Source organism: Mobula birostris, chromosome 21 (assembly GCF_030028105.1).
Source record: "Mobula birostris isolate sMobBir1 chromosome 21, sMobBir1.hap1, whole genome shotgun sequence".
NCBI lineage: Eukaryota > Metazoa > Chordata > Chondrichthyes > Myliobatiformes > Myliobatidae > Mobula > Mobula birostris.
In genome coordinates, this window is record NC_092390.1 from 38,254,703 (window position 1) to 38,280,450 (window position 25,748).

Here is a 25,748-nt window from a genome sequence, read left to right on the forward strand (position 1 = left end):
CAGTTTTAAACTGAAATAAAACAGAACACAGTAGATATTTTGTTACTTGCTCGAGGGCCTGATGGGATATATCTCAGATTATAGTGGAAGGGACGAGAAGAGATTAATGGGGCCTTGGCACAGATCTTTATACCCTCTTTAGTCACAATTGCAGTCTCAGAGGGCTAGAGAATATACAATGTTATTTCTTTTTTAAGAAGGGCAACAGGGGTAACTCAGTGAACCTTGCATCAATCGTAGGGAAATTATTGGAAAAGCCTGGACTTTCATAGCTGGTCAATATGGTGTTTTGTGAAGTAGGTCATGTCTTATGAACTTGGTTGTGTTTTTTTTGAGATGAAGTTAATGATTTGAGGGTAGAGCAGTTGATGTTGACTATATGGGCTTTAGTAAAGCATTTGATGAGGTCCATCGCATCAAGCTTATCAAGGAGATTAAGGCATAGGGAATCCAACGTGCTTTAGTAGATTAGATTCAAAATTGGCTTGGGCATTGAAAACAAAGGGTAACGGGGAGATGTATTACTCTGACTGGAGGTCCGTGACCATGGTGTTCCACAGGGAACAGTTCAGGGAGATCTGTTGTTTGGTGAAGTTGTGGATAGTGAGGATGATTGTCAAAGGATACAGCAAGATGTATGGATGGAGAAATGACAGATGGAGTTACTCTGCACAAGTGTGTGGTGTTGCACTTCGGGAGGTCAAATATAAGAGGGGGATGGGCAGTAAGTGGCAGAACCCTTAACAGCATGACATACAGAGGGATCTTGATATGCAAGTCCATAAGCACCTGAATGTGGCAATACAAGAGGATGATTTTTTTTAAAAGGTTATATAGTGTGCTTGCCTTTTATCAATCAGGGCATTGAATGTAAAAGTTGGCAAGTCATACGGCAGCTGTTTATACTTTGGCTAGATTACATTTGGAGTATTGTATGTGGTTCTGGTAGCTTCATTGCAGGAAGGGTGTTGGGACTTTGATGCAGATGAGGTTATTGAGGATGTGTCAGCTATAAGGAGAGCTTGGGCAAGCTTGCATTGTTCTCCTTAGAGCATCGGGGGTTTTTTGAGGCAACCCAAGAGTGTATAAACAGAATAGTCCTTTTCAACCAACAGTTAAATACTAGTGGGCATAACTTGAAATGTAAAGGAGGTTTTTTGAGTGGCAGGTGCCTGCAATGTGCTGCTGGTGAAGATGGTAGAAGCAGATATAATACCAGTGTTTAACAGACATTTACTTAGAAACATGAGTAGGCGGGGAATGGAAGGATATAGACCATGTGTAGGTAGTTAGGATGAACTTGGTATCACAGACATTCTAGGCCAAAAGGCCTTTTCCTTGTTGTACTATTCAACATTTTGATTTTGTAATACCGGACTAATCTCGTTGGTGAAATTGTTTGGATAGATCATTGAAATTATAAAGGAAATGTTCAATCTTACTGTTGGTTTAGGACCACTGCTGTTAATCAACTTGAGTTTCTGTTGTTTCGGAATCAGTGCTTTCAGTGCTGTAAGCATTAATTTATATTGACCATATATGTAGTTATTGACTTTGTCTTTCTGATATTGTTGCAGATTAGTCCAAGTTGGAAATGTTGGGACAATATACATATTCAATTCTGAATAGAAAACCTTGTTAAATTTTTTAGCATAAAGATGAAATGTGTTGCTTTAACACAATGCCGACCCATTAGGCCCCTTTGCCCAATCACATACTGCAGATCTGGACAAAAGGTATAGGTATTTTAAATGTAAATTCTTTAGTGTAAAAGCAAAATGCTACAAAGGCTGGAAAAGTAAAATAAAAATGGAAGATTCCTGAAGATACTTGCTAGAACATATAGCATCCGTGGGGTGAAGGATATAGTTAATGATCTTGAAAGATTTTTAACTGAAATATTCAGTTTCCCTCTCTACAATATACTTTTTTTCCCTATTTTGCCTACAGTGCAAATACAATTTCTACATACCCTCTGTGTGAATTTATAGCAGTGTTAGAAGCAGGCTGTGAACACAAAACCACCTTCCTTGTCTAGAGTAAATTAAACACTGGGAATTTTTAACAATTCGCTCCTTCACAGGCCATTAAAGAGTCTCTTTAAACAGTTCTTGATGCGGAGACAGCTTGGTGAATTTGAAAGCTTTTTACAAAAGATCTATCTACAAGTTAATGGTTCAATGTTTTTTTTTACAAATTCATATCCAAGAATCAACCATACCTTTGTCATTTTCGTGGCAACCTCCTTTCCAGAGGAAGTAACATACTGTAACTGATGGCAATTATCAGCCAGTAGTTTTTAAAACAGTTACATTATGTGGTTCTTCCAAGTTATGCTATTCTTTTACATCAGTGGGGTGTGAATTAGTTTGGGGGTTGGGGAGAAATGTAAGCAATGCCAAATAAAGAATTTATTCCTGGATCATGACATAAAACTAACATTCATAATTGTGTGTGTATTACTCTAAAGTATTAAGAATCTAGATCAGCATAAAGAGAAGAAATAATTTTGACGTATGAAACAATGGTGTGCAGCAAAGCAGCACCCATTTTTTTAAAACCATAGTAGTTTATGTGGAAGAAAATTATTTTACAATGCACGATGTTTTCGGTCTTGAGTGCATAATCTTGACAGAAAATGACAATCATTTGAAGTCACAAAGAATATGAAAGCTTATCTGATTAATGATTCAACTGCCAGGAGCTACAGCAGTTCATACCTTGGGTCATTAGTCATAGTCTACGATGACATGTTGATAGAATTCTAAACTCAAATAGAAAACCACGATAGGCATTTTGTTAATTGTTAAAGTAAAGCTTGAATACCAGAGGAACTTTTTAGGTCAATTGTTTGGATAGTTAATTGCGATTATCACAAAAATAACTCTGCCCTGATTCATGGATCGCATACTTGCTTTAGTTGGCTTTTGAGATTGGACTGTTAGTCTGAAAAGAACTGCATGAAGTACTGTTTTTTAAAAGGTTGAGGTAATCCTAGAAGTTTTGTATTCGGAGGTAACCGTATCACTTATCTGTGAATGTCTGTTCTCAGTAGACATTTTGCTAAAGGTCTTTCTTTTGTTTCCCAGGGTAAAGTTGAAATGACACTGGAGATTGTCACTGAACAAGAGGCTGAGGAAAAACCTGCTGCCAAAGCAAGAGATGAACCCAACATGAACCCAAAACTGGAGCCTCCAAAGTAACCTTTTTCTCTTGAATTTGTTTTTGTATGTTTGTATCTTACATTTTGAAAGAACAGGAGCTTTTATGGGGCATCACATTTAAAAGCATAGGGGTTTTGTGCTTTAAACATTGAATACTGACTATCTGAAGTGAATGGATGAGCTTTAATCATTCTTTGTAAGCAGAGATTTTTTATCTCCTCCTATTTCATGCACTAAGGATTTACATTCAGGTGTTCTATTGAATTCACTAAGTTGGATGCAGTTGAGAGTCATGTTTGTTCTTTCAATTGCTCGAGAAAAGAACATTTCAACAAATAGTTTGTTCTGCGATTTGGTTAAATTGAATTTAGACCAGAGAAGGCATTTCTTGCACCTTCAACTTTTGCATATATAATAGCTCTAATAATCATGAATTTGCTAGTGAAATAATTTATAAGTGGACTCTCCTGTTGTTCACTTTCCACTCCACCTCTGAACATATATTAATTTTCAGGTGCTGACTGCACAACCTCTCTTCTCTTGGGGATCCTGTTGATACAAGGAATTCAGGGGGGGGGGGAGAGAAAAGAGCTTTTGTAGCCAAGCTGGACCCTTTCATTACCAGCAAGAGCCACCATTGCCGCCTTGAGTTATCTCTCGGAACGGAGGATGACATGTCCCAGTGTGTGGGTTAAGAGTATTTAGTGAGATCAATGTAGGATCCCTAGACTGAAAAGCTGCATTTTTTGTTGACACTTTGCTTAAAGTCCACCTATCTGGACAATCAGAATGTGGAAAGTGCTTGGTCAACACTTCGAGAGCTGATCTACGACACTGCTACAGAGATTCTGGGGCATGCTTACCAGAAGGCACAAGTATTGGCTTGATGTAAACTGTGTGGATATCAAAAAAGAAATATTGTCACCACTAAGTTTTCCTCAGTGACCAGAAGTCCAACTCAAAGAAGGATGCCTTCAATAACATACAAAGGACCATACAACACAAACTACGCCCAATGCTAGATTCTTGGCTGAGCAATAAAGCTGATGAGATCCAGGTGTATGCAGGTAGTTATGACTTAAAGAATTTCTACACTGCACTAAAAGAAGACCCCACAGCTTCAGGATCATCCACTCTCCTTAGTTGATGGAACACATTGTTTGTGGACAAAGAAATTTCTTCATAGGTGGGCTGAGCACTTTAACAGTGTTCTGAATCATCCTTTGACTATAAATGAAGAAGTCATCAATTGGCTGGCCCAAGCTCCTGTAAATGAAGCACTGGGTGGTCCACCAACTTTAGGTGGGACCCCGAATACATCAGCTCTCTAGCAGCAAAGTGCTTGGATCAAACAGAAAACCAGTTGAGACATGAGGAAGGTGGTGCAGTGCTAACAGAAAAGCTCCATCAGCTCTTCCGACTCGTGTGGCAGCAAGGGTTGATAGCACAAGAATTTAAAGATGCATCCATCATCTACCTGTGTAAGCGAAAGGGAAACTGGCAGCTGTGCGACAACTGTCAGGGAATTTACTGCTACCTATCGCTGGCAAGATCTTTGCCAGGCTTCTTGACCATCTCGCATCACACCCTGGCTGTGGACTCCTACCAGAGAGCCAGTGTGGAGTCTGGAGAGAGCACGGGACTATCGACATGGTGCTTGCTGCAAGGCGACTGCGAGAGAAAAGTCAACTGCAAAATGCAGAGCTGTTCTTCTGCTCTGTGGGTCTGACTAAGGACTTTGACACTGTTAGCAGAGGGGGTCTGTGGAAGATCACGGTGAAGTATGGATGCCGAAGGGAATTCATCACCATGATGGCATGCAAGCTAGAGTTCAGGACAACGGTGAGATATCCGAGCCCTTCCCTGTCTTAAATGCGGTCAAGCAGGGCTGCGTCTTGGCGTGCGCACTATTCAGTTTTGTGTTTGTCACCACAGTGATTGGTGATTGATGCCTCCTGAGACCAGGACATAAACTTCATCATCAGATTCAGAAACTGTTCAACCTCAGGAAGCTGCAAATAAAAATCAAGGTTTTGATAGATGTCATTAGAGACTCCCTTTTGCTGATGACACTGCACTCATTGCTGGTTCCAAAGCTGATCTGCAGCACTGTGTTGACAAGTTTTCTGATGTGTTTACCAATTTTGGGCTTACCATCAACACCAAGAAGACTGAAGTAAATACAGCAGCCTTTTCCAGGCAAATTATACTTTGAGCCAGCCATCACTATTAACGGTCAAAGACTCAACCTAGTGAACAAGTTCGTGCATCTTGGCAGCACACTGTCCCAGAACATCGTCACTGATGATGCAGTAAACTCCAGGGATTGTGAAAGCAAGTGTAGCGTTCAGCAGACTTTATAGCAACATCTGGAACAGAAGAGGCATAGGTCTACAGATGAAATCAGATGAAACTGAAGGAGTATTGGGCCATATTACTTGCCACGCTGCTACATGCCTGCGAAACGTGGGCAGTGTACCAACAGCCTGCTAAGAAATGGAACTATTTCCACACAGTCTGCCTCAGAAAGCTCCTCAACATCACATGGCCAGACAGAATCCCTGACACTGAGGTACTTACCAAGGCAGGCCTGCCCAGTGTCTCCACCATCCTGATGCAGGCCCAGCTCGTTGGGCAGGCCGCGTAGCTCATATGCCATTCCGTTGGCTGCCTTAGAGACTGCTTTACGGCGAACTGCAGAAAGGAAATCGTTCCTGTGGAAGCCAAAGCAAACCTATAAAGACACCCTGAAAGCTTCATTTTGACGTCAGCCCAGACACATGGAAACATACCGCCCAGGATCAGGCTGAGTGGCACTCCTCCCTCCATAAGGCTGCAGTGACACATGAGGCAGAAAGGACAATTGCAGCAGAGAGAGATAGGCCAGCTGGGAAAGCCCAAGCTTGTGAGGTGGTAGTCCCTGCCACTGCTTATGCAAGTGCTCCTGATATGTAGTCTCATGGTGTGCAACACCATACTGAATGTTTTCTTCACCACTGTGTGTGAGATTTCCAGGAACTGGTTGGGAATGCTCTTCAAGGAAGCTTTGAGCTTGTTGTTGAATCTTTCTATTCCTACCTGATAATCTCCACTTCAGAGCTTGGAGTAGCAGGTCTGTTTCTGGGGTCAGGTGTCAGGCATGTGAACGATGTGGGCAGCCCCAGCAAAACCAACTAAGTGTTGCCAAGTCATTGATGCTGGAGATGTTGGCTTGGGTGAGGTTGCTAATGTGGGTGAGGTTCACTTCTCCTTCCTGCAAACTTGGAGGATTTTTCAGTCAGTATGTGTGGTATATTTCCAACTGCTTTGTGTACCTGCCATAGGTAATCCGAGTCACAGAAGCACAGGGGAGAGCAGGGAACTCTGCTGCATAGGAGACTTGTTGTGCCGAGTCCTGGGTCTTGATCATTTCAGTAGATGGGCAGTTGTACCAATGCATTAAAGATTGTGATGAGTCTTCTCAAAAATGCTGCAAAGTGGCTCCCCAAGTGTTGCCGAGTTTCGTTGTTGGAGGGCAGTTTGGCGAAGGACCTTGGTTTGCAGCTCTTGACTGCAAGGCCCATCCCTTTATTACGTCCAGCAAGAGCTAATATAACAATGAGGACAAGCAAGACAGCAGTGTGTTTCAAAAAAAAATCGTGGAATGCGCGAGGTTTGATAGATGGTGGAATGTGTGAAGTCAATACCTAAAGAAGTCTGCCAGTTTTCCATTGTGAGGGCTTTTTCAGCAGATGAATAATGTATTTGAAAGTGTTAACCTAGAACCAATTCTGTTGTACTGTCACTCTGTAGGTGAATGGTCTACTGATACTAGATATCTAGGCTTAAAGCTACCTAGTATATACACAAGAGGCCTATTGGTCTCTCAAAATCCAAGAATCCATGGCATCCTTCTTAAAAAAAAAAGTGGAGAAAAGTGTTAGGTTAAGTTAACCCTTAGCGATTTAGCAAAACTTGCATTTTATGATCTGTGCAGAGATGCAGATCAATGTCATCCAGAAGTTTCCGTGGCTCCCAGTTATGCAGTGTGGGTCGCACTCACTCTGCTCAGCTGTTTCCTGCTTAAAAGTTTTGCCATCTGTCATCGCTGGTGTCTTTAACAATCCATTCCGGTGCTGTAAACTTCTATTGTTTGTGAAGTTTATATTTTTAAGATTTCCAATTTTAAACCTCTTGTGGTCTCCATCTTCCATGAATTGCTTCAAGTCCCAGTAAATATTGTTTGTAATTATGGTTTCCTTATGCTTGGCAAGATTCAACAAGCACAAGTGTTTAGTAATGTTTTTATGTCCATGATGCTTGGTTGAAGGAGGAGTGTTTTCTGGGTAATTACCCAGCTCTCTGGGCCTTGGCTTAATATTGTTGCTTAATAATGTTCATCTGATGTGATGCTCAAGTATCGGCCTAAATATTGCACTGAAGTTTTTTGAGGTGCTTGACTTGGCCTTTATTTGATAATTCGAACAAAGCTCATTATGTTTAGCAGATTGATGAATGCTGTGATCTAGCAAATCAGAAAGAATCCAAGAACATATTTATTTATTTATTTATTGACATACAACATGGAATAGACCCTTCCTGCACTTCAGGCCGTGCCCCAGATTTAATCCTAGCCTCATCATTGGACAATTTAAAATGACCAATTAACCTACCAACTGGTACTTTGTTGGACCGTGGGAGGAAGCTGGAGCACACAGAGGAAACCCACACAGTCACAGGGAGAACATACAGGCAGTGGTGGGAATTGAACCCTGGTCACTTGTACCATAAAGTGTTGTGGTAGCCACTACTCTACGTGCTTCCCCAGTGTCTCAAACTGATGGCCTTTAACAGATGTTTGTTGACCGATTGAATGTTTGCAGCATCGTTATTATTATTTGAAATTTCCAGCAACTGTATTTTGCATTTTTGTATTTTTTTTTAATTATTCACTCTCAGTTGGTCCATGTCCAGATGAATGAGAAATAATCACATTGAAACCCATAAAATCCTTGTAGTATAGTCCCTGGTTGATGTCTAGAAATGGGGCACATAATTTCAAAGTAAGGAATTGACTGATGAGAGGACTGCAGTGAATCTTCTGGAATTTCCCACCCATGAGAGCTGTGGAAGTTCAGTTGCAGAGGATGTTCAGATTGATAGGTCCATGGATTTGTGGGGAATAGAGGGTAATCAAGTGGAGTCAAGTTTATTGTCATTTAACTATATACATGTATACTGTCAAACATTATTTAACTATATACATGTATACCGTTTCTCTGAACCAGGGTGTAAAGCACTGTAGTACACACAGCACACAACTTGCAAAAGTAAGAATGAAATCTACACACGAGGAATTCTGCAGATGCTGGAAATTCAAGCAGCACACATCAAAGTTGCTGGTGAACGCAGCAGGCCAGGCACCCTCCTGACAAAGGGTCTCGGCCCGAAACGTCGACTGTACCTCTTCCTAGAGATGCTGCCTGGGCTGCTGCGTTCACCAGCAACTTTGATGTGTGCTGATGAAATCTACAGATGGATTATACATAAACTAAAATGCTTAAATTAAATATTGTAAGACATGGAACAGATTAACCAGTGAAGCTTCAAATACAACATGGCAGGGAGTTCAGAAGCCTAAAAGGCTGGGGAAGAAACTGTTTCTCATCCTGACCTTTCTTGTTTATATGCTTCAGAGTCTCCTACCTGATGGTAGAAATTCAAAAGGGATGCTGGATGGATGGGATCCTTAATAATACTAAGGGCCCTGCATATGCAGCACTCCTGATAAATGTCCCCGATGGGTGGTAGAGAGACCCCTACGATCCTCTCAACCATTTTCACAGTCCTTTGTAGGTCCAAAGCACGGGCAGGTGAGGCAGAGGTTAAGATAATCACCCATCATTTTATTGAATGTCTGAATTGACAAAAAAAGCTAAATTCTGTTTTTCACACAAAGGAAGCTTTCATTAACAAGGGCGGCATAACATCATTGTGATTCCTTTCTGGGACGTAAGAGTATTCCTTTTCTTGCCCCTCTCCAAAATCATGATTTGCTTGGAAGACAGTTTATGATGGTAAACTTCATAGGGCTTCATTCCAAAGGCCATTCTTGTTAATCTTGGCACTTTGCTCCACCGCACTACTACAAGAGATGTTAACCTCAGATGTAACAGTGCCATCACTGCTTAATGAGAAGACAAAACCCAGTCTGTCCTGAGTGACTCTGTCTTGATGCCTTCACCCACTGAGCCCTGGGTTAGGTAGGAATGCTCTCTAGTTTTTAAAAGGGGTATTAAACGTGTCTGTGGTTTTTACTTGAATAATGGTTTATTAATCCTGCGAATGAGCTTTTAATGTAAATTGTGTACACTTTATCAGTTTAGAAAGGAAAATTAACTGTATTTAATTCTTTACAATCAGGCGTCCAGAAACTTCATTCCTGTGGTTCACCAGTCCTTGCAAGACGATGAAATACATCATCTGGCGCCGATTCAAATGGATATTTATTGGGGTTTTAATACTGCTGTTTGTCGTTTTGTTCCTTGGGATCTTCTTTTATTCATTCCCGGTAAGTGCAGGGTTATTAGTAATACTGTTCTCAAGGTGAGATTGCACAGAGACAAGAAGTAAGCCTGACTTGAATTTTCTTTCTTAATTCCCCTTGTACTTCGTTCGGGCCATCGCTTACTTGTAATGTTTTGGGTTTTGCCTTTCAATCCAATGAAAAGTATTCGGCCAAGACTTGATCTAAAATAGAGAGCATGACCTCAATGCCACAATTGGCTACTGTTTACACTTGCCACTTTCCACACTTAAATCTAAAGTTACAAAGCAATATTCTTAAAGGGAGTTAGCTTGATGTTTCTATTACTTGTAGTACCCTTCTTTAATATAATTTTCTCCAGGCAGTTCTTCAGTACAAGTTATTGAATCATTTGCTGTCTTACCTCTCTGCTGTTATAGTTCGGAGCCTTTATTGTTGCCTCGATAAAATTTGATGAGTAAACTCCGCAAAAACACATGTACTTTGTACTCACTCCCCCACAGTTTGAATGTCGTGCTTTGAACTAATGTGCAGGCTTCTCACCCAAACCCCCCCACCACCACCACCACCACCACCACAACAATCGCCATCATATCGATGTGCTGTATTGACTAGCATGTTGGCTACTTTACGAGGCAGGATATGTCCCTGAGATAGTTTATGATCCTGCCAGTAAAAAAAACAGCAAGTGAAGGCTGCCTGAAGAGCAATGCTGGTAAAGGCTGCAATTAGAGTTTGAGAGCTCTGAATAGAGACCTGGGCTCTACTCCAAATATTACTTTACCCTTTTGTAAGGGTAATTGAGCAATAATTTATTAAGAGTATTTTACAACCAGACGATTAAAATGTGAATGTATGCATTTTTGTGTATCTTTGATTCTGGGCCTCATTCGATTTAGTTGACTGACTGTGTACTCAGGAGCTGCTTTTGTACTTAATCTATTCATGAACCATCAGCTACAGAGGGGTTAATGTTAGTAGCCAAGTTCCTCACTATCTTAACATTTTCAATTAAATACACCAAATTACCAGTGGCACTTAGTATAACGTATTGCTACAATAATGTTAGGCGACCAGCAATTACATTGATTTACTCTGGACTATGTTCAGTTCATTGGGTAGAAAAAAAAGAGATTGGTGTTTGAGAAATTCACTGGTGTAATAAATTCTGTATATTGCTACCAAGTTAGAGCAACAAGGCTGTTAATTTAAGATTAAATAAAAACCCTCTGTCTTCCACTTTGATGGGAAACAAAAGATTATGGGAAAGTTCTTTTTAAGGTGATAGGAGGAAAAGTTCACCAGCATCCATCATGGCCTCCAGGCTTGCTGGGATAGGAGGGAGGGACATAAAGGTGTCAACACCAGAGCTGGTACAGTAGTAAATCACAGTTAGTGGAGCTAGCACAGGAATGGCAAACCAAGGCAGCTGTTAGTTGTGCTGTGCTGGATGTCTCAATGTTGTGTTAAGGCAAGTCCCCTTCTCATGACCTTGCTTTCCATTGCTGTTTGCACACCATCATCATCTCCCTCCTTAGCCTTGTGACCTTAGCTTGGCTGATTTTTTTTTTAATGTGGCTAATAAAGCTGAGAAAAGAGATGCAGCTAGTCAGGAAGTTTTAACAGTTCAATTATTATGGGCTGGATTTTTCAGTGGCTAATTTGGCCTTTTGTGGCTGTAGAGGAAATATCACTTATTTTATTTTTCATCTACGTTATGTTAATTTGAACTATTTTCGTGATTGTTAGCCACAGGATTCTGATGGTACAATATACAAGCTCTCCACTTACGACTGAGATAAAGGTGCCTGTTTTAAAAGCCTCAAGTTTGATTCTGTGTGTATCATTATAAGTAGTTGAGATTATTTTACATTTAAGTGAAGGCACAGGTTTGAATTTTCTGACTTTTTTTAATCTGTTAGATTAAATGTGAAATGTAAAGCATATTGTGGTTTATCCTTATTGAGTGCCAAACATCATTGCTAAATTTTGTGTACATCGCAGAAGAGAAAGTAATTTAGGTCTGGATTGTTGGATGTAAGGTCTGACAAATAGTAATGTGCTGGAGCCCCACGTGGAGAAGCTTCTCCTGATGTGGACCATGTGGGATTGGCAAACTCAAATCAGGAGCCATGCCACATTTGGTGAATTTTGAGAAGTTTGATCAGCCCTTCAATAATGTATTGTTTGAGACTGCCAAATGGCAGAAATTGTGTTTTTTTTATGGTGAACAAAATATTGCTGATGCAAAATGTGGCAGACTCTGAATTTAAAATAGAAGTCAAAATGTTGGAAGCTGTCAGAAAGTCGAGCGCCATTTGTGAAGGAAAGTAAATTTTGCATGTTTCAATAAAGTGAAGTGGGTGCCATAGTGTTATGTATTCAATGCTGACAATTCAGACCTTTCAGTTTTCAAAGGTTCGGCTTTCTTGGTTAGTCCTATAAACAGCTAAATTTATTTAGGAACAATATGGTCTTACATATAATTTAATCAAACATCTCTGGAAAGACAAATAACCCCCATGACTGTATTAATTTTGAAATTGTGCAAGTTGAATGTCATGATGCCATTTAATCTTTTGTAAAATTAGTAATTAATATGAACCTAGTGTTTGCAGCTTGGCTTCCTTGAAGTTCAAGCGTGCTTGGCTGCTCACCCCACAAGCGGGGGAGGGATGTACTCCCACGCTACAAGATCGCCAGTGGGAGGGAGAGCTGGCAAATAGAACTACAGTACTTCCAGTCTGGATGTTCAACCTCCAGCCCTAGAGTAAATGTCATGCAGGGAGGTGAAGAAAGTACTTTAAAATAAACTGGACATTTCCCCATTGTTTTCTGTCCTCAACCCTGAAAGCATTTATAGCTTTGCATTGTTTTCTTTTAAAACCTGAGTTGCAAGCTGCATCACCATACAAGAATGACCTAATTCATCGCACATCTTTCAGAACTTAAACGCTGTAAATACCAAAGATGTGCTTTACTCTGGTTTCATTCATTGCAATTACAACAGGTATGATAACCCATGACAGCAAAAGGAATGGTCATGTGATGGGATGGCAGAGTGTAGTCATTTTTTTAAAAAAAAAGTTACAGCTATACACCAATCCCTTGTCTCTGAGCACTACAATGTGAGCAAAATAATTAATAAAGCAAACCTTTCTCAGATAAATATTTATGACATTCATGTGAAAAGTAGGATGTTCTAGTTTTGGTCAGTACAGAAAGTGATGCCATTTGACTGGAGATTTTGGCAAGCTGCAAAACAGTAATCTCTTGTCTTGAGTTCAAGGGGTCTTTACAGTCATTGTAAAGGAGATGTGCCCTCCAAAACTTGTTCTGATTTAAAAAAAAACTAATCCAATAAGGCTGTCTTAATGGAGGCCATAGTTGGTGCTAATACCCAATTCCTCCATATAAGGCCTTGTGTTTTGGGGTATTATTAATGTAGGTTAGTGGCCCAATCACTGTGTGTAACTATTGCCCTGACAAATGCTCAGTAAAGGACTGGCCATACAACAGCCCATAAACTAAACCAGCACTTGAAGGCATCACTTCAATTTAATGCATAAAGCTATTTTCCTTGTATGAGGTTTATTGGGTCTTCCAATTTTAAGGATAGCCTCTGGTGTATAAATTTGGTCTAAGTGATTTGACATATTACAATTTATCAATGCAGCAACCCTATTGCAAATTCTAGATGTTAATGATAATTGATCCATTTAAAAACAGCATCTTGGGACAGTTTGTGTCTTGAAACATAAATCTCTGGAGGACAGAGGCAACAAAATCTGGTCGAAGCTATCTGATTTTAATAGATTTGTCTAAATTCTGTGGTTGAGTCCACTTCAGAATTGCTCAATTGTTGGGAAAGATATTCAATTAATTCTAGGAGTTTATCTGCTGACAAGGAATTGAGAAAGACTTAAGGCTGATTTGTACTTCGGCGTCCAATTGACGCTATAACCTACGCACGTTGTGAGCATTTATACTTGTGCGTTGGTGTGTCTGCGTCGCTCTGCAATTCGCGCACGTCACACATGCGCACACACCTGCGCACACACCTGCCCATGCAAGGCTTCATGGTCATGGTAGTCTTTCTTGGGGTAAACGAGTTTAAAAGCAAGCGTCTTTTTTCGTAAAAGCGAAATGTGTCCTCCATAATTTCGGAGGTCTGTAAAGCTTTATAGAAAGCATTGCAGCCAGAGATCCTTCCCTGCCCTTCAGTCGCCCAATGGGAAGCTATTGCAGTGTAAGAGGAAATGCGATGCTACCAAGTGGACCAATCAGAGTTGTTGCGGTCTGCGTTGCTGCGACGCGTAGTTACATTTTGGGAGAGGTGCGTGTCAGGCTATGGCGTAGGGATCTGCGTAGGCTCTGTGTAGGGTTCGCGGTGACGCCGTATCTACGGTGTTGATTTGACACAGAAGTATAAATCAGCTTTTGGACACCAACACCTGAGAGGATAAAAGAATATAATCGGTGTACCACTAGTACACCACTAGGAACCACTAGTTTATATATGTTTTTCAAACCATATGGTTGGCAGTAATGCCTGAGGAAACGTGCTTGATTTGGTCAAATCCTTTCCCCTGTAAAGGGTTGATCAGGCTACCAGTCACATGGATATCAGTTATAAATGGCAGAAACTCTGTAGGTCCGTCTTGTGAAACTGGAGTGAATCAATAAATCTATTCAGATGGCTAAGAATTGGGAGCTATATTTGACTAAGAATTAAGAAAGATTGGTAAGTCGGAGAGAGATTATATGCCCTCATTCCAAATGAATATAAATACAAATCACTAGTTATTAGCAAACACTGCATGTACGATTTGGTGAAAATAGGACCCATTCCTACAGAAGGAGCTACAGACCTGTAACATTTGAGCAACTTCTCAAAGATCAACACTTCTTGTCCTCTTTCAGGTAGACAACATTTTTTTGCTTTCTTTCCCCCTTCGGCTTCATCTTGAATATGCTACAGAACAATTTTTTTTCTCCCAACTGCTTAAGCAGTACTGATGTCTGTCTATCTGTATAAAACTGGCAACATGAGAAACGAATAGCTTCCCTGGCTTTGTCATGGGAATTGCATTGAACCATTATTGCAACCATAAGGCATCAAATAGGATGTCCATTTCCCTTTAACACTATCCGTGCACTAATCTTTGTATTTTTTGCTTATTCTCTTCCCAGCCTCTCTTGCACCATACCATACCCCTTTTTGCTGTTCACACACTCCTTCCCTCTGCCCAAGCCCATTTAGTTTTCTTTACCCCACCCACATCTTTGTCTAATTGCTAATTTTCTTTCTACTACTTATAAAAAGGTCATTACCTGAAATGAAAGCATTTTGACCCGGTTCTAAAGGGAGGATACAGAAGCGAGGCGCTTGAATCACGTTCAAACTTGCTGTCCTTGTTGGAAAGCAAGTCTATTTCTCAGAATGCCCACTAGATAGAGCTCTGTGCAGCCAAGTACTGCTGTTCTTCAAGGCAGATGGAAAAGAATGCAGTGCACAATTCATTGCTGAAAAAGTACTCTGGGATTTGTAGAATCAGTTTGAGACTGGAAAAGTCTTCAGTGGGAGGGGTGCTTAAGTATCAATCATTTTGGTTTTATTTGACGTATTGCAATAAATTGCAGCATTTATCAAATGCTGCTTTCTTTATTAATGTCCTTTATAACATGAAACCTGTGGGGTGGTGCATTTGCGTAGCATTTAGGGCCATGCTTTACAGTGCCAGCTGTAAGATTGGGGTTCAGTTCCCCCCAGTGCCAAGAGCTCGTACATTCTCCATGTGATGGCACAAGTTTCCTCCGGGTGCTCCGGTTTCCTCTCACGTTCCGAAGACGTAAGGTAAGGGTTAGTGAGTTGTGAGCATGTTATGTAGATGCTTCCAGCAACATTTCCAAGCTGCCCAGCACGAACCTCACTGATTTGATTTAATGCAAACTATGCATTTCACTGTATATTTTGATGTATATGTGACAAATGAAGCTAACCTTTATTTTTCTATTTGTGATGTAGTATGATAATAGGAGTGAAATGGCTGAAAGAGAATTTTGCTATGCACAAAAGATCAGGTTTAGAGGGAAGAAAATTTGATTCATAACTGTATCCTGAAATAAATGTTTTGGGGTTTGCTAAGAACTTTAATTTTGAGAACATTGGTAGATTAAGAATCATGTGGGTCAGTAGTGTGAAATGGTGGCGAATGGAGCTTTGATTGGGATAGAGAGATAATGAATTCAAAGCTGTCAAATCAGCAGATGACTGGAATGAAAGTCAGAATTAAATTTTGGCAACACAGATTGATCAAGTGTTAGATTTTGGAACCTAACCAGTTCCCCTCTACCACCACTCTGCTCCATCTAGCGGAATTAGTCCTTACTCTTAATAATTTCTCCTTTGGCTCCTCCCACTTCCTCCAAACTAAAGGTGTAGCTATGGGCACCCATATGGGTCCAGCTATGCCTGCCTTTTTGTTGGCTTTGTGGAACAATCTATGTTCCAAGTTTATTCTGGTATCTGTCCCCCACTTTTCCTTTGCTACATCGACGACTGCATTGGTGCTGCTTCCTGCATGCATGCTGAGTTCGTTGACTTCATTAACTTTGCCTCCAACTTTCACCCTGCCCTCAAGTTTACCTGGTCCATTTCTGACACCTCCCTCCCCTTTCTAGATCTTTCTGTCTCTATCTCTGGAGACGGCTTATCTACTGATGTCTACTATAAGCCTACTGACTCTCACAGCTATCTGGACTATTCCTCTTCTCACCCTGTCTCTTGCAAAAATGCCATCCCCTTCTTGCAATTCCTCCATCTCTGCCACATCTGCTCTCAGGATGAGGCTTTTCATTCCAGGACGAGGGAGATGTCCTCCTTTTTAAAGAAAGGGGCTTCCCTTCCTCCACCATCAACTCTGCTCTCAAACGCGTCTCCCCCATTTCACGACAATCTGCTCTCACCCCATCCTCCCCCCACCCCACTAGGAATAGGGTTTCCCCTTGTCCTCACCTACCACCCCACCAGCCTTCGGGTCCAACATATAATTCTCCGTAGCTTCCGCCACCTCCAACGGGATCCCACCACTAAGCACATCTTTCCCTCCCCCCCCCCCCCAGCTTTCTGCAGGGATCGCTCCCTACGCGACTCCCTTGTCCATTTGTTCCCCCCATCCCTCCCCACTGATCTCCCTCCTGGCACTTATCCTTGTAAGTAGAACAAGTGCTACACATGCCCTTACACTTCCTCCCTTACCACCATTCAGGGCCCCAGACAGTCCTTCCAGGTGAGGCGACACTTCACCTTTGAGTCAGCTGGGGTGGTATACTGCGTCTGGTGCTCCCGATGTGGCCTTCTATATATTGGCGAAACCCGACACAGACTGGGAGATCGTTTCGCTGAACACCTACGCTCTGTCCATCAGAGAAAGCAGGATCTCCCAGTGGCCACACGTTTTAATTCCATGTCCCATTCCCATTCTGATATGTCTATCTACGGCCTCCTCTACTGTAAGATGAAGCCACACTCAGGTTGGAGGAACAACACCTTATATTCCGTCTGGGTAGCCTCCAACCTGATGGCATGAACATTGACTTCTGAAACTTCCACTAATGCCCCATCTCCCCCTCGTACCCCATCTGTTATTTATTTATATACACACATTCTTTCTCTCTCTCTCCTTTGTCCCTCTCACTATACCCCTTTCCCATCCTCTGGTTTCCCCCCGCTTTTCTTTCTCCCTGGGCCTCCTGTCCCATGATCCTCTCATATCCCCTTTGCCAATCACCTGTCCAGCTCTTGGCTCCATTCCTCCCCCTCCTGTCTTCTCCTATCATTTTGGATCTCCCCCTCCCCCTCCCACTTTCAAATCTCTTACTCACTCTTCCTTCAGTTAGTCCTGACGAAGGGTCTCGGCCTGAAACGTCGACTGTACCGCTTCCTAGAGATGCTGCCTGGCCTGCTGCGTTCACCAGCAACTTTGATGTGTGTTGCTTAGATTTTGGATGCAGTCTTTGCAAAGAACACCAGAGATTAGAAAATTGTGGTTTTGAGTAGCATCCTTCAACCTGACTGGACTGGGAGGAGGATAAAGCTAATCAATTTATTGTGCAGTCCTTAATAAAGGCTTTTATCATTATCTTTTACTGAAAGAGATCAATAAACCTCCAGAAATTAAAAGACAGACAAGTGGCTAGACAATATTGTGAAGGGGCTAAAGGTTGTGATTGGCTTTGAGTGCCAATGCTGTGAACATAGAACATGACTGTTTGCCTTCTAATGATGTTGGCACTGAAGAGGAAGAATATTTTTTTTAATCCAGAAGAGGGATGAGGGTGGGATCTAGAGATACTTGGGTTACACTTGCCAGGATTAGCTGTACAGCCAGGCAAGAGTTCTTATTGTGCTGGACAACCAGATGACCACCATTTCAAAATGGGTAGCAAGGTTGCTAAGAGTTAAGAACAGAGAATGCTGGATTCAAGTATATTTACATATGCCTGTCTAGAAATAGTGACTACAGTCCTAGGCTTTGGTGAGGATGTATCAAGTGAACAAGTGCAGTTGCTAGGGAAGGCAGGTGGACAGATGAGCAAGGACATTTGATGGGAATAATGGACTAAATGAAAGCGTGCATGATGAGGAAAATAGAAGGCAAATGCTGAGGCTGGCAACTAGGCAAATCCAGCATAGAGCGGTAGAGAGGTACTAATAATCTGATGAGATGGAATTTTATTAATCTTTTGTGTAGCATCTGATGTGTTAGATGAAATACGTGCATGAAGAATCTTATGTAAGGAGCAGTGAAACTCAAATTTCACTCTGGAGTGTGTATAAAGCAGAGCAAGTAATCAGATGCAAATGGTTGCTATCTTACTTTTGCTACAGCAGAAACATCCATGCATGAGTGGTACTGAGGATAAATTAGTGCTGTGTAAATGCATGTTTAATATGATATGTGTGCTGCAGATTAAGTCGTTGTGCAGTCGGTCTGAAGAGTTATGTGGTACAGGAGTTGCTTGCTGTTGGTCACCACAACAATGCAGGAAGGTGAAATTGTATCCTGAATCTGTATTCCTTTAATGCAAGTAAAGGCATGTCTATCTCCTTTAATTTCTGTTAATCATTGTTTTAAAAAAAATGTTCCACTGAGAGGTGTTGATAACAATCTACAGCTGATCTTGTTCAGATGCATAATTTGTGTCCTAGCTTAGATGTGATTCTTATTTAAACCTGTCAGAGTAACTGATGATCTGTAGACATACTGGAAAAGGCATTACTCAGCTCCAGTTACTATTTCTTTTAAGAAGCAAGTTTAAATTTATATATTGTTTCTATGAAGTCTATTTTTAATAATGTTTTATCTCCCACAGAACTATCTATCCATGCGAATTGTGAATGGCTAATCACATTGGCTGGTCCTCCAACAGCAGTAATTCTGTTGAATAGCTGGTCCAAGAACATTCATTTCATATGTCTACAACCTCATGGCCTAAAGGATAGAAATGAACTGAGGTTAGGAAGGCGACAAGATCTACATTTACCAAGGTTAGCCAAGGTTCATGGGGTCATGACTGGGCCATTTATCAGTGATTCCATGTTAATGTGCTGACCCTGATGACCAGGATTCTGCCGGTTTAATCCCAGCTTTTCTCCAATTGACTGTTCAGCAGGTGCCTCTCCAAGTTATGAAACACCAGCATTGATTTTTGAAATGATGAGCTAAACTGACTGTTATAAAACAATGGCTATTCAAGGTGGTTGGTTTGCTAATCTATTACAGTATAGATTTAAAATGTTCAGATTTATATAGATTATTTTATAAAAATAAAACTTAATTCAAAGCTGCAAATGCTTCCACTGGGTGTGCATGTGTCCTGCAGGAATGGAAAATATAAACTGCTGGTTGACATTCCATTGATTATATAAAGTGTAAAAATATTGTACTCAGCAAAAGCTCAATGGTTCATGAATCTGTTTGAGTGCTGCATATGAATTTGGACCAAAGTGTTATTAATCAATATGTACCTTCTGTACTCACTGGTTGCATATAAATCATTTCATCAGTTCTATGGTTCATGTCCTTTTTATTACATATAGCTTTGTTTAAAAATTCCTCTTTATGGGCCTCCCTCCTGATTCATGGCTTTGCTTGACATGTTCTTGCAATGCATGCCAGGCAGTTTAAGTTATAATATTTACACACAAAAGCTTTAACATAAATTAGCAGTCACATAACAAAGATACAAAGCATTTAAATAATAAGAATCTAAAAGCATTGGGTTGAGAAGCTTACAAGTAGTATAAAATAGCTTATTTACAGAAATAATAAACAATTCAACTTTATCAATGTGCCAAATAGGCATAGAAAATCGTGGAGGAAATATTTTAACTTTGTAACAGACAAAACTACATTTTAGAAATTAGATTACATTTTTCTGTCATTTTCACAAACCCCAAATGATAGCCTGAAGCTTATTACTTCCTTCACATACTGTACAATGGATGAAAAACCACACCCAAGTCTGTTAATGATGAGACCCTGTACTTGCAGAGTTATGCTTTGTTGTTGTTAGGTCAGATTTTGTATGGAAATGGTGTAAATTTTGTTGGCAGATTGTCCACTGGGTATACAGTGGGATTGGTTTTCATTGTAGGCGGTCCATTCAGAAGTTGCCAGTCACAAGCCCTGACGAGCTCCACTGTGAAGATTTTGAGGAGGATCTTGGCAAACTCTTTACCAACGCAACTCCTTGAGCCTCCACCAAATGGAATGTAGCTGAATCTGCATGCATCTTTTTCTGGGCACCCCTCCATGAAGCGAGCAGGATTAAATTCGTCCTTTTTTGAGAAATTAGTTGCAACGTCATGTGTGTCACAGATGCTGTAAATAACATTCCAGCCTTTTGGTATCTGATATCCCTGGAAATAAAGTCAATGTCATTACTTTAAAGCAATATGGCTTCTGCAATATATAACTTCTAATGAACAGTGTGAATTGTATGATAATGTATATTATGTATCATTTTATTACTCTAAGTATTACTGTACAATATTTGAAATTGACATTGTCCAAGCATTCTTGTTAGCTCAGCTTTGTCACTGGAGCCATCAGCAACTCAAATTAGATGGCTGTAGGCTGTAAGGTATTAATGTGAAATTAATTGTAAATTATATCAGTGCTATCACTGTTTGTTTACTTGTTTTAAACCAGCAACTGTTAACATTCAACCTCTTTTTACAATGATCTAGTTTAAATTTTATAATCCATGTACACTTTAAATTTATTTGTAGATATCAAACCTTCCCTAATAGCAGGCTTGAAAGCTCAAAGAGCAGACTGGTGCTGGTCAGTATTCCCCTGAGCCAGTGATAACTCCTGCTCAGTTACTGTATCCTCCACTATCTGAACTACATATTTTCATCTTTCGAGACAAAAGCAGATGCTGAACATTTGAAATCAAAATTGTGGGGCAGTGCTTTGAATATTTATAAAGCTCAAAATATCAGAAAGATTCTTCAAATTCTTTGGCTCTTTGTTTCTGCTCCTGTTTATATTCCTTTTTGTGATTTAATCTCAACCTTTTTTCCTACTCTTCCATTTTGTTTTGCTTTTCTGGTCAGTAACCTATTTATTCTTTTAAATTTTTTCTCTAAATACTACCAGCTCGACTACTGTTGACATTTTTCTGTTAACTGTATAGCACTGTGCTGAAGCCTTAGGTACATATATAGCTAAGGTGCCTGAGACTGTATTTATCCATGTGGAGCAGAGAGCGGGTTTGTAAATCTGGCGGGAGAAAAGATGTTGGGAAGGGCGAGGATGGAATGTGTGTGGGACAGCAGGCATTGAAGGAGTGTCTGGAGGTGGGGGAAATGTAGAGACACCCAGCCCTGAGCCACCAGCAAGGTCATTATTGATTGTGGCGAAATGTCTCTGTGATGCTTTTCTCCCTCCCCCTCCCCCTTTTCCCCAACCATGACTCCCTCCCCCCCCCACCCCCTTCCCACTTAGTCCACAATAGAGACCTGTATCAGAGTCAGGTTTATCATCACTCACATTGTTTTTTGCTGCTACAGCATTACAGTGCAATACATAAAATTACTACAGTAGAGCTAGAGTGCCCAAGACAGTTGCACAGCATTGCAGTAAATTTTATTTGAAATTGTGATGGAAAAGAGAATCATTCTTAGCCTGCTCGAAGAATATATGGTTGTTCCCTATGCTCATCTGGAACAGAAGGTTATTCACTTTCTCCTGTCTGCATTGCGATTGAAACATAATGACATTTTTACCTTGTACCATTTTCCCCTCTCTATATGCTCATATGTAAAATCATATGGATTTGCTTGGAAGCAGTTTAATGTTGATATAGTAACTAGTTAAACATTGTTTTAAAGATCCATATTTTATAATATCAGCTGTTTTGAAATGTTATTCTTGAATATTCCTATGAAATTCCTTTACCTTATGTTGTTTCAAAAGGTAAAACTCATTTTGCAGAAGACTTACTAACTCTTAAAATATTAACTTACGTTTAACACGAAGGTCTTTAGGGCCACGCGGAACCCTCCGGGGACCGGAGGACTGAGTCGAAGAGTTTCTTTGATGACGCTTCCGGTATACTTGAGTTGTTCAAGGGCTTCAATGCTGATTTGTTTGTTCTCTTCAGCGTCGCTGCCCAGTAATCCCTGCGTAAATCGATAGCGAAGTCACATTTTAAAAAAACAAAAATAAAATCCAGGATTGAATCTTAAATGACACTATTATGCATCGACTGGAGATGTTCAGTCCTTGCACCAGCCGCTGAGAAATCTGATCGACGAGCGCCAACCGATACGCTCCGCCGTTTACGATGCCTTACCTGCTCCTGCAGTTCCTGTCTGACTTTTTGCACCACTTCGGGGTGCAGAGCCAGGAAAGTAACCAGCGAGGTGGCTGTGCTGGCTGTCGTCTCGTGTCCTCCAAACAGGAGCTCGGTGGCAGATTCCTTCAACTCCTTAACATAGAGCGAAAAAAAAGAGGGAAGGCGGGAGCACATCAGACAATAACAATGGTACCAGCACTGAATCACACCATCTCAATTAGGGGGTTATTGCACTTGATGATCGTGAGTGGATCCAAACAGCCACTGATCTTGCAAACTTTACTCGAAATGCACCCTCCAGCTTCCAGAGTCTGCACTACACAGTTGCAATTGTCCCGTTTGGATAAAGCTCGTTGCTACCGGATTAAGTAAACCGAGATTCTCCGTTTAGAAGTGACTTTTTTTCAAAACAGGAAAACTTTTAAAAACGTTTCTATTGTGTAGGAACTCATCTTTTAAGGCGTGGCGTTAATGATTGTATTGTGTATTGGATTACAAGAGCTGACGGGTTCTGATTTAAAAACCTATGGAGCGCGGCATCATTGGCAGGGTGGAAATATTATCATCGTGCAAGAAAAAACTGGAAACACTTAGTAAATCGGGCAGCGTCTATGGAAAGATAAGCAGTTAACTTTTCAGGCTAGAGACCCATTCCCGGGTTTTCCCAAGCATTTTGTTTTTTTTTAAATTTCAGATTTCGAGCATCTACAGTTGTTTTAAAATGCAGGACTCTATACAAAATGCAGGTGCGTTTGAGGGAGTTGCAGTTTGTTTGGGGGGGGGGGAGCATGTTTCTGTGGCTGAGTGTGATGCGCAACCTGAGGCTCCAGTTCTCCGACGGGTGAGAACTTGTGGTCGGACTAGGGAAGGCGATCTCATGGGGTGGTGGTGATGGTTAAGGGGCGGGCAGCAGATCCGAGAGTAGAATCGCAGTCTGGTTGCGAGTGCAGCGAGTGAGGGTTCGGGCTAAGTGGGCTAGGGCCATGGAGGTGGGGCTGCGGCCTCGGAGGCCCACGCTGAATTCACCGGCTGCGTCGAGGCAGTGTACTGCTGAGCAGCGGCTCAGGTAAATACGGGAACCGCGACAATCAAGGGTGAGCACCTCCGCAGGACGTGTGGCGGGTGGACGGAGGGAATCTGTATCTTTACCTGTAGCCGCAGGGGTTGGTTGCTCTGCTCGGAGTGCTCGATCAGAAGCTGCAGCGCATCCTTGAACTGGCCGGGGGCCTCTCGCCTTGCCACCTTTTTCCTGATGTTCTCTTCGATTTTTGCATGGATCACATTCCTGGCTTTCAGTCCCTGTCATCAGGTAATGACAATCTGCGTTATAATGGAATTTAAAGATCCAATTCTCCATTCTCCCTGCAGTTGAAGCAAAAAACCCTACAGTTTTAATTGCACTATTTTCTCTATTTCTAACCTTGGCGGGTCTTACCCGGTATAAGCCGCTGAACGGCACGTCGATGGGAAGTGAGAAGAGATTACGAATCATTTCCTCAAAAGCTTCGATCAGCTGCTGCTGCGTACGTGGGTTGGTCTGGCTAGGTTCGAATCCCAATAAGATCCGCATGGCGATCCCGAACATGAGGCGTTTCATCTCGGGATAAACCAGTACGCAGGAGCCCCTCTCCAGCCATCTCCTGATGCCGGCACGGATCTCCTCCCTCATTACCGGGATGTAGTTTTCCAGAGCTTCTCGAGAGAAAGCTTTCAAAATCACCTGTTAACATTAGAAAAACATTACAACACATCAGGAAACTATCTGCCACATTTTTTTTTCCTTTTTTGCATTGCTAGTGATGTATTACGCTTGTTTTTACATATTCTTTTAAAATAATGGATAATAGCAACAGTTTCTATTAATACTTTTGATTCCAGTCTACCTGTACATGGCCATTGCTTATGAGCATGTTGCAAAAACCTCCATATGCGGAAGTTTATAAAAATCGCTCAGTGATGTGGAAAGACACTTACTCTCTTCCTCATTTTGTGTTCGGAGTCGTGGAGGCTGGACAGGCAGCCGGCTCCCAGGATCGTCCTTACGGAGGCGGGCCATTGCACCGACACAAGTTTATGCTCCCCTAATAAAATCTGCTTCACATTCTCGGCTCCCATAATTCGCACAGTGGGGCTCCCGAAGAGATGGGTCTTGTAGATGTGGCCGTACTTTCGCACTTTCATCTTAAGGAACTTGTATCTCTGTAATGGATACACGGTGTGTTGCTTAGGCGCAATTAATACACAGAACACACTTTCCGGGGTTGAGATTGTTACATAACTCTGTTGCAAAAACATTTTATTATCTCACCCTAGAGACCAAATCAAAATTCGAGCAAGACTAACTTGGCGAAATAAGTCAGTAGGACAACCACTCAAACCGTCAGGTTGTTTTGTTTAAACACGACGACGCTTGCTGTAAATTCCTTTATTAATGACGACACGCTGGAATGCAATTCACTTAAAGTTACTGTACGCCGCTAGTACAACTGAACAGCCCCTATCGCCTTTCACTGCAAGTTCGCAACTGGTTCTCATTATCTCAAAAGGTTTACAAAAATTATTTTCTATTCTATTTGGCATTTTGCTCTGGCGTTCTCTTGGCATCCTGAATTTGATGTGGACGCCAGTGCTCGAAGCAAGCGGAATCTCTCACCTGCAGGACCAACTGGAGAGTCTCTCCCAAGAAGGGCAGCCCCATTGACCCCGGAGGTAAGGGGTTTTCACAGCTACGGTCCCTTCCACTTATGCAGTAAATTTCCCACAATTTTACCGCGGCGAGGAAGAGCGACAGTGGCAGCACGAAAGTACAAAAGAAAGTGGCGCAGAGTGTAAATAAGACCATTTTAACAACAGCAACACTTCCTTTCCGTTCTCCCCTCGGGACACCCTCAACCTCGTAATGTGATTCTCAGGATGAGGGAATGAGTCTCCTGAATGATCACACTCCAGGTTCAAGCCTCTTTATAACCACTCCAGGTCTCAGCCCCTTTACCTTGGTCAGTTCAATTAGTTCACACAAAGTTCATCTTTAATTGTGTAGTTTGTGCCATCCCCTCTGACTCCGCCTGCTATAATGACGCTGCCCAAAAATCTTTAACCCATTGTGAACCAGAAGTGAGGCTATCAATGAAGGAGACCGAAGAGTGTGAGGTTTTGATCACCTGGGTTTCTGTGATCAGTCTTCG

At 41.5% G+C, this 25,748-nt stretch overlaps 2 protein-coding genes across 6 annotated transcripts in view; one reads left to right on the plus strand and one right to left on the minus strand.

Moving 5' to 3' along the window:
- Positions 1-19,763, plus strand: part of LOC140185737 (myoferlin-like) — a 267,873-nt gene extending 248,110 nt beyond the window's left edge. For all 4 annotated transcript variants that reach the window (XM_072239327.1, XM_072239328.1, XM_072239329.1 and 1 more), the window contains 3 exons: positions 3,090-3,199; positions 9,567-9,714; positions 19,069-19,763. In XM_072239327.1, coding sequence (XP_072095428.1) covers positions 3,090-3,199; positions 9,567-9,714; positions 19,069-19,101 — 291 coding nt within the window. In that variant the 3' untranslated portion in view covers positions 19,102-19,763. The remainder of the gene's footprint in view (positions 1-3,089; positions 3,200-9,566; positions 9,715-19,068) is intronic.
- Positions 19,763-25,579, minus strand: cyp26a1 (cytochrome P450, family 26, subfamily A, polypeptide 1). 2 transcript variants are annotated; one of them, XM_072239332.1, is made up of 7 exons: positions 25,556-25,579; positions 24,538-24,762; positions 23,999-24,283; positions 23,713-23,862; positions 22,561-22,695; positions 22,232-22,387; positions 19,763-20,617 (listed from the first exon to the last, which is right to left on the minus strand). In XM_072239332.1, the coding sequence occupies exons 2-7, from the start codon at positions 24,742-24,744 to the stop codon at positions 20,273-20,275; spliced, it is 1,278 nt and encodes a 425-aa protein (XP_072095433.1). In that variant the 5' UTR covers positions 24,745-24,762; positions 25,556-25,579; the 3' UTR covers positions 19,763-20,272. The 2 variants fall into 2 exon arrangements, with proteins under 2 accessions (XP_072095433.1, XP_072095432.1); XM_072239331.1 differs by lacking the exon at positions 25,556-25,579 and adding an exon at positions 25,217-25,549.
- Between the last annotated feature and the right edge of the window lie 169 nt (positions 25,580-25,748).

Coding starts and splice junctions, on each gene's coding strand:
- cyp26a1 (XM_072239331.1), bottom strand. CDS start 25,405: ATGGTCTTATTTACACTCTGCGCCACTTTCTTTTGTACTTTCGTGCTG. Junction 24,763..25,216: donor CTCTCCAGTTGGTCCTGCAG/GTGAGAGATTCC, acceptor TATCCATTACAG/AGATACAAGTTCCTTAAGAT. Junction 22,696..23,712: donor ACCAACCCCTGCGGCTACAG/GTAAAGATACAG, acceptor CTCTATGTTAAG/GAGTTGAAGGAATCTGCCAC.